General features: G+C 39.2%; 1 protein-coding gene across 1 annotated transcript; it reads left to right on the top strand.

Annotated features, from left to right (window-relative positions):
* The first annotated feature begins 6607 nt into the window (after positions 1 to 6607).
* Positions 6608 to 7375, top strand: LOC138888698 (uncharacterized). Its single transcript, XM_070170610.1, has one exon. It carries the CDS (start codon positions 6608 to 6610, stop codon positions 7373 to 7375), a length of 768 nt encoding a protein of 255 aa, XP_070026711.1.
* Positions 7376 to 7759: the final 384 nt, after the last annotated feature.

Below are 7759 nucleotides of genomic sequence, written 5' to 3'. Positions count from 1 at the left end.
AGAATTGGCAGACATTATAATAGACGTGTCACTAATTATAATAGACGTACCATTGCCCACTGATTAATGTTTTTAAAAATCAGAAAATCAGAAAGTTTTATTCTAAATCAGAAAATTCCATGCTAAAATTAATTTTCTATGCTAAAATTAATCATATTGATGGAAGTAATTACCAAAATACCAAACAAACGCACTGCATTCAAATCAGCTCTGAACAAGTAATTAAATGTTTGTGAAAAGTGCAAGGGAAGTAAATGGCCGTTTAGAAAAGAACGATGTCGGAATCAAATCATTTGATTCAAATTACTGATGTAATACTAATTTATTTTAGCGTGAGGCTCCTTCTTAAGAGATAAACTTATTAAGATAAAGTATAGGGTGATTCTGTTAGACTTAGACACGTATTGTTAGAGGTGAAACTTACACACTTATTTGAAGCATACCCAAAATTTCGGTTTTTCAGTTTAACCGAAAATCGAAACACCAAAACCATAAACCGCACCGAAAAACCAAAATCTAATAATTTAAAAATCGCAAATCAATCGAACAACAGATTAAACTCAAACTGAAAAATTGAAATTCACGATTCGGCCGGTTTTTTCGGTTTGGCCAGTATTATGCCCACCCCTAATAGGGGCAGCAAAAACTTCCAAAAATGTTGTCCAAAAAACACAAGGGAGTTTCAAATAAAAACCGACAAACTAACACTTTCAACAAAAAAAAGTCTGAAAAAGTCAAAAGCTAAGGAGCATCATCAACGGGGAAACAAGTATCGACTTGGGGAGAAGAGGGTTGAACATCAGCTTCACCAGGAGCAAGTCCATCTCCATCACTCTTAGAGCCTTCATCTTCGGGTGTGGAAAAGCTTTGACGTTGGTGAGCATGTTCAATTGTTTCTCTGGCCTTAGCAATCTGAGCGTTAAGGTTAAAACCTTCCTAGCTGGTTTCAGTTAAGGTCTCAAGTCAAGTGTTCAGAAAAGCCCAGCTAACATCCAATGATGACTTATCCTCGAGGGCTTAATAATCCTTCTCTCACTGATCAATCTCGGCTCTCAACTCTTCTTTTTCTGCTTCTGAGGCTTCATAAGATGTCTTCAAAAGAGCAAGAGAACTTTCAAGGAACTCAATTTTATCTGTAGAGGCGCAGAAATCTTTCTGAGCTTGAGTAAGCATTTGAACCAATTCACCTGCGTAAACCTTTTTTTGGTTAAGGAGTTCTTTCAAACTCCTTATCTCTTCAGTAGCCTTGGAAAGTTGTTTAGCAAAAGAGGATTCCAGTCTATCCTTATCCTTCTCAACTTGACTGGAAAAAGCTTTTTCAACCGCTAACTCAGCGAAAACCATTCTCATTTGTTGTTCCAAAGCTCCTTTCTCCGCTGCAAGAACGTCCTTTTTCCAATTGAAGACCTTCAAATTGTTCTTTTCAGTTATCAGCCTCGGTACACAATTCAATCACTTGCTTGTCAGTCTGAGAACCCTTTTTCATAAGCTCAGCGCCTATCAAATTAATCTACAAAAAAGGTAGAAGAAGGAGAGTTACGAATGAGGAAAAGGAAGGAAATATAAGTAAACGTATAACTTATGAGAAGAACGAACAATGTCATTCATTAAGGTCAAGGAACTGTGACCTTCCAACTTTTTCTTCTCCACGGGTCCTTACAATGGCTTCAGCCACACATCAGCTTGACCAGACTTCCTCAATAAATTTTTGCCTTCAGGGACCTCAATTACAACTTTTCTCATTTCCCGCCTGCTGTTAGAAGGCTCAACTTCTACATGAGATGCAACAGTGGGAGCAACAACTGGAGTAACATCAGGTAAAGACACAAGGGGTTAATAGTAGATGAAACTGCAATGGAAGCAAGAGGTAATTCTTCAGAAACAGGTCTGAGGCCTTCTTCTCCCTCAAAGCCATAGGCAAATAACCTCTCAACATGATTTGGGGAGGGGATTAGCTATGTTACCAGCTTCTTCATCAGAAATTTCTAAAGGGACATTCTCTGGTTCATCAATAAGTCTGAAGGGAATCGAACTTGATGGGGGGTCATGAGAAATATGGGTTTCATCATTTGAAACCACGTATCTTCTGAAATACGATTTTCTCACCAAAGAACCTTCTTCTACATCCTCTTCATCATCAGACCCACAAGCTTCAATAGTTTTTCTCTTGGAGGAATCTATTCTTGAGTATGACTTACAGAAAGTCTAGTTGATGGAATAGATGTGGGACTAGTTCTACGAATAGAAAACTCTAATAAAAAAAGGATGATAAAGAATTTATATATGAACAAGTAAAAGAAAGAGAATAACTATGAGGATGAAGAATACCGTGAGTCTTCACTTTCCAACCTAATTTTTGTAAAATAAACTTCCAAGATCTTTTGTCCATCGGAGCAGCAGTCAACATTTTTTCTACCCAAGCACGAAAGTCGGGAATTTCTTCAAAGACTTCCATGATTGCTAAAAAATGAATGTGTGATTACATGAAGGAATTCAAGGCATCAAAGATAGGGGGAAAGACTTACGTGCAAAGTTTCATTTTTCTGGAAAAGGCATGTTTTCTTCACTCAGTAACCCACTAGTGGGGACGGCAACAAAACATGCGTACCAGCCACTATCACGGTCATCCTCAAGGCTAACTAAAACCCTTTTGCTTTTGCCACGAGGGAAAAGACCCCTACATGAAACAACTTGGGAGAGTAAAGGTGAAGTAAGTGACAGAAGGTAAAAGGAGCGGAAACTAAATCGGACAAATAGTGAAGGCACGCCATTGCCCTCCATACAATGGGACCAATCTTGCCAAGGCAAACATTAAAATAGCGACAAAAATGATCATTGGGTCAATGGGGGGTTTAAATGCTAAAGTAAAAGGGTAGGTATAAATGAAAGAAAAACCATCTTGGTAAGAGGTGATTCTTTGGTTGGCACGCGGAATTAAAACTGGACAATCTGGTTTCCAATAACATTATTGTCGAACGAAAGAAAGAAGAGTAGGAGTAATTAAACTTGGGTAAAGTTAAGAAGTGTTACACCTTGTGTATTTGGTGTTATCATGCCATAAATGGGCTAATTCAATAGGAAGATAATTTCTATGAGATATTTAAATGATGTGATAGTTATACGTTAAAAGTGGAAGTCATTCGAGTTGTGATTAAAAAGTCAACAAAGATCGCCGCAAGTTACGGGTTTTAAATTTCACTGAAATTTGGATAAAATGTTGATGAGCTTTTATCTCAATATACTAGGAGTTATAGTGTTTTTTATCCACTGAATCAAAGGTCTATGAGTATAGTTTCAAATGCAACAAACCGTTCATTAATACGACTTTGGAGTAGAGAGATATTAACATTTTCGTACACGGGTACACACTGCTACGGGAGCAGTGTGCTTAGTCGATTTTAGTTAAAAGTTTTTTTTTATTTAAGTCAATTTAAAACATAACCCCTACGTTTTGTCCTCTCCAAAATAGAACCTAAACCTAGGAATTCCTCTCAAACTCCTCCCATCCATCTAGCCAATCATAACAGCAATTTAGTCATCCTCACAATGGAGAATACCATGGTAACTTCGGAATCGTGAATTCTTCGGTGTTTCACTTTTCGTAGGAAGACTTCGCCTTGAAGTAATCTCGAATTTAAAGTAATTCTGGTCACATAAGGTATGATTTAACTTCCTCTTTGATCTTTTTGTAAACTCCTACCATAATAATTCCTAAGGAATAGTTGAAACCTCTATAGAAATGTTCTTGATTTTTTTTAAGAAACCTCTCGTAATATGACTTGATTATTGGAGTTGTTCTATATAGTTTTATTGTGTTGTTTGGATCTGTGAAGACATGGATGGAATCGTATCGGCTAGGAGACATAGTAAAGTAAAAATTTGGTGGTGTGTTGCGGGGAAATTAAACTACAAAAGAGTCTACAAATTCATGCCCACAAGTTGTTCGCTTAAATGTCTAAATGAAAAATTATATAAGATATGAGCTTGAATTTGATATTGAATGGTTCGTATTATGTAGGAAAGCATTCCTAAGGTTTTCGAGGTCTCGGAAACCGTATATAACTCCATCGACAAGGTATGTAGGGCTTTCGCTATACTTTTTCGACATGAATAGAATTCGAATAAACGTTTATCGAATTGTTTCGTCGGATTCGAGTTATTTCACCTTCAACTCATAAAGATGCTGAAACCTGATCCTTTCTCATAGATTGCTTACTTCAGAGAATATCTATGAATTCTCGGTTTTCCTTGTTCCTTGCTTAAAAAGAACTAGAGCCCTTTTACTCATTCTCCTTTCGACGTTCATATAAATCATGAATAATATTTGCTGAAAAGTAACACTTACTTCAAAGGTACTCATAATACATAACTCTCATGTTCTTAATACTTGTTGGCTCGTAGTTGAAAATTAAATACTTTAGCGACAACCATGATAGTCGGGGAATAATGATGATAGGCCACTTCGACTCTTCTTAGAATACGTCTTTTAAGGTTAGGTTTGCATTGCACTTATAGATATATGTATTTACTTTTATTATCGAGTCACACTATAGTCGGTCGGGTATGACACATATTGTGTAACCACTGATCAGTTGGGATTACCGAGCTTCATGTGGTCGGGTACGATTCTACCGAGCCTTTATTATGGTCGGGGTATGTTATGGATATTATAGCCCCATGGAGGGATTTATTATTATATAATGTGATATATTATAAGTAGCGATTGTGAGCTACGATTCTATGAGCATGCATTTATATTCATGTTGAATTTTAGTTTCCTATCGAGGCTAGTTTCAGAATTCAGATTGTCTTTATATCTCTTCTCTTGTTAAATACATTTTTCATGTTACACTTATCGCCCTACATATTCAGTACATATTTCGTATTGATGTCTTTTTATGCGCTTTCATGCCCACAGGTTCGGATAGACAGAGCGGCGTGCCTCCTCAATAGGACCCTCGGGATCAGCGTTGGGTGTCGCACTCCACTTATTCGGAGTTGCTGATTTTGAGTCCATAGGTACTATTACAGGTGTATATGTGTAGTTTTGGGCATGTCGGGGGACTTGTCCCGGCCTGTTGAGATTGTCTAACACTCTTAGAGGCTTGTAGACTAGCGTTCGTTGCATATATATATATATATATATATATATATATATATATATATATATATATACATATATATTGTATGGACCTATTGGCCTTCTGGATAGCTGTTATACCATTGTTGCAGCCTTGTTGCCTAGGTTATATATATATATATATAGTTCGCTCGAGCCTTCGGGCATCGGGTGCCGGTCACACCTCCCAAGATTGGGGTGTGACAAACTTGGTATCAGAGCAGGTCAGTCCTAGGGAGTCTGCAAGCCGTGTCTAGTAGAGTCTTGTTTATGGTGTGTTGTGCACCACACTTATAAAATGAGGCTATTGGGTATTTAAGATTATTACTTTCTTCTAGATCTAGATCGTGCAATAGAGCCTAATCATAAGTGTTCATTCCTAATTCTCTTTTTGTTTACCTTCTCAGTGATGCCTAATACTACAAGATGACAAGTGGCTATGAAATTTATTCAGAGGTTGGATGAGGAGGTGGGAGAGGGCACAAGTCAGGTGCCACTTGCTAATGTAGATCAACATGAGCCACAGAATGAGGCTGATTCTCAGGCTTCTAGGGCAGCACTCTCACTACCCCCGGAAGGGCATAGAGGAGCTAACGTACCTCCCGTCCATCTCCCAGTTGTTCCTGATCAGGACCTAGACATGTGGAGTGTTGTACAATTGCTGACTCGAATAGTGGCCTCCCAGGACCAACACCAGACCCTCGGTATTGCTGATAGGTTCGTGAGTGCGAGACTCGGGACTTTATCAACTTGGATCCTCCAGTATTTACAGGGGTTGATCCTAATGCTGACCCACAGGATTTTTTGGATCTTATGCAATGGACCTTACAAATTATACATGCCACAGATGTTGAGTCAGTGGAGTTTACTTCTTATAGACTACGTGATATTGTTGTCACATGGTATGAGACTTGGAAGCAAACTCGGGGGCCTAATGCGCCACCAGTGACATGGAAGGAGTTCTCTAAGGCATTTATATAGCAATATTTGCCAATTGAGCTTCGAAGAGCCCGACGAGATAGGTTCTTACACTTAGAATAGGGTAATATGAGCGTTCAGGAATATAGCATGCAATTCAACTCTTTGGCTAGGTATGCTCCTACGATTGTTGCTGATATGAGTGATCGCGTACACCAGTTTGTTAGTGGTTTGGAGGCATACTTGATAAATGAGTGCATTACAGCTTCTCTAAACCAAGGAATGGATATTTCCCGTATTTAAGCATATGCACAAGGTCTAGAGGAATGCAAGAGGAAACAACGAGCCAATCGAGAGCATGATAAAGGCCAGTAGAAGATTGTGCAGTTCACAGGTAACACATGAGAGTGTCGAGGTGGATTTAGGCCACAGTTTGCTAGGCATCCATCTTATTCAGTAGTCAGTGCACCATCATAGTTTTAGGGACAGCGATGTGATCGGACCACTTATTCTGGTCCAGGTCAAAGTTCACGGACCTAAGGTCCACAGTTTAAAGGCGAGTTCAATCAGATGAGGCCTCAGTTTCCCATACATGACCAATGTGGCCGAAATCATTTTGGACCATGTCGCCAGGGTTCTGATGCATGTTATGCATGTGGACAGCCAGGTCATATTATGAGACATTGTTCGATGATAGGCGGAGGGGGTATGGCTCGGTCGACGGCATCTGCAGGGGCTTCTTCTTCTTTGGTACGTCCTCCTAGGCAAAGTATGCAAACATCAGCTGGAAGGGGTAGGGGAAGAGTTGGAGCTTCTAGTTCAAAAGGTCAGCAGAATCACATATATGCTTTATCGAGTCGTCAGGATTTAGAATCATCTCCGGACGTGGTTACAGGTATATTATTCATCTTTTCTATCAATATGTATGCCTTGATAGATCCTGGTTCTACATTGTCGTATATCTCCCCCTTCGTTGCTAGTAAATGGGATAGAGAGCCTGAATTGTTGCATAAGTCATTTGAGGTATCTACGCCAATGGGTGAGTCTATTGTAGTTAGACGGGTATATCGAAGTTGTGACGTGAAGATTCACGACCGCCATACATTAGCTGATTTGTATGAGCTAGAAATGGTTGATTTTGATATCACTATGGGTATGGATTGGCTGGCTTCTTGTTATGCCAATGTAGATTGCTGGACAAAGATTGTTCGTTTTAATTTTCCAGGTGAGCCTATTATTGAATGGAAAGGTGATGCTGCAGCGCCTAAGGGGAAGTTTATTTCTTACCTTAAAGCTCGAAGGATGATTTTGAAGGGGTATATCTATCATTTGGTATAAGTTCATGATATGGAGGTGAAATCTCCAATCCTTCAATCGTTTCCCATCGTGAATGAATTTCCCGATGTATTTCCTGATGAACTTTCTGGTCTTCCTCCCGAAAGAGAAATCGACTTTGCAACTGATGTGCTTCCAAATACTCAGCCAATATCTAGTCCTCTATACAAAATGGCTCTTGCTGAGTTAAAAGAATTGAAAGCTCAGTTGAAGGATCGTCTGGATAAGGGCTTTATCAGGCCCAGTACTTCTCCTTGGGGTGCACTAGTGATGTTTCTTCGTAAGAAGGACGGTTCGTTAAGAATGCGTATTGACTATCGTCAGCTCAACAAAGTGACTATCAAGAACAAGTACCCCTTACCCAGAATTGATGATTTGTTTGATTAG

Source organism: Nicotiana sylvestris, chromosome 3 (genome assembly GCF_000393655.2).
Source record: "Nicotiana sylvestris chromosome 3, ASM39365v2, whole genome shotgun sequence".
Classification (NCBI taxonomy): Eukaryota; Viridiplantae; Streptophyta; class Magnoliopsida; order Solanales; family Solanaceae; genus Nicotiana; species Nicotiana sylvestris.
The sequence above is the reverse complement of the archived record's forward strand: the minus strand, read 5'-3'. Positions and strand labels throughout refer to the sequence as shown.

Excerpts from the sequence above, each read along its gene's own strand:
- LOC138888698 (XM_070170610.1), top strand. The coding sequence starts at position 6,608 with ATGAGGCCTCAGTTTCCCATACATGACCAATGTGGCCGAAATCATTTT.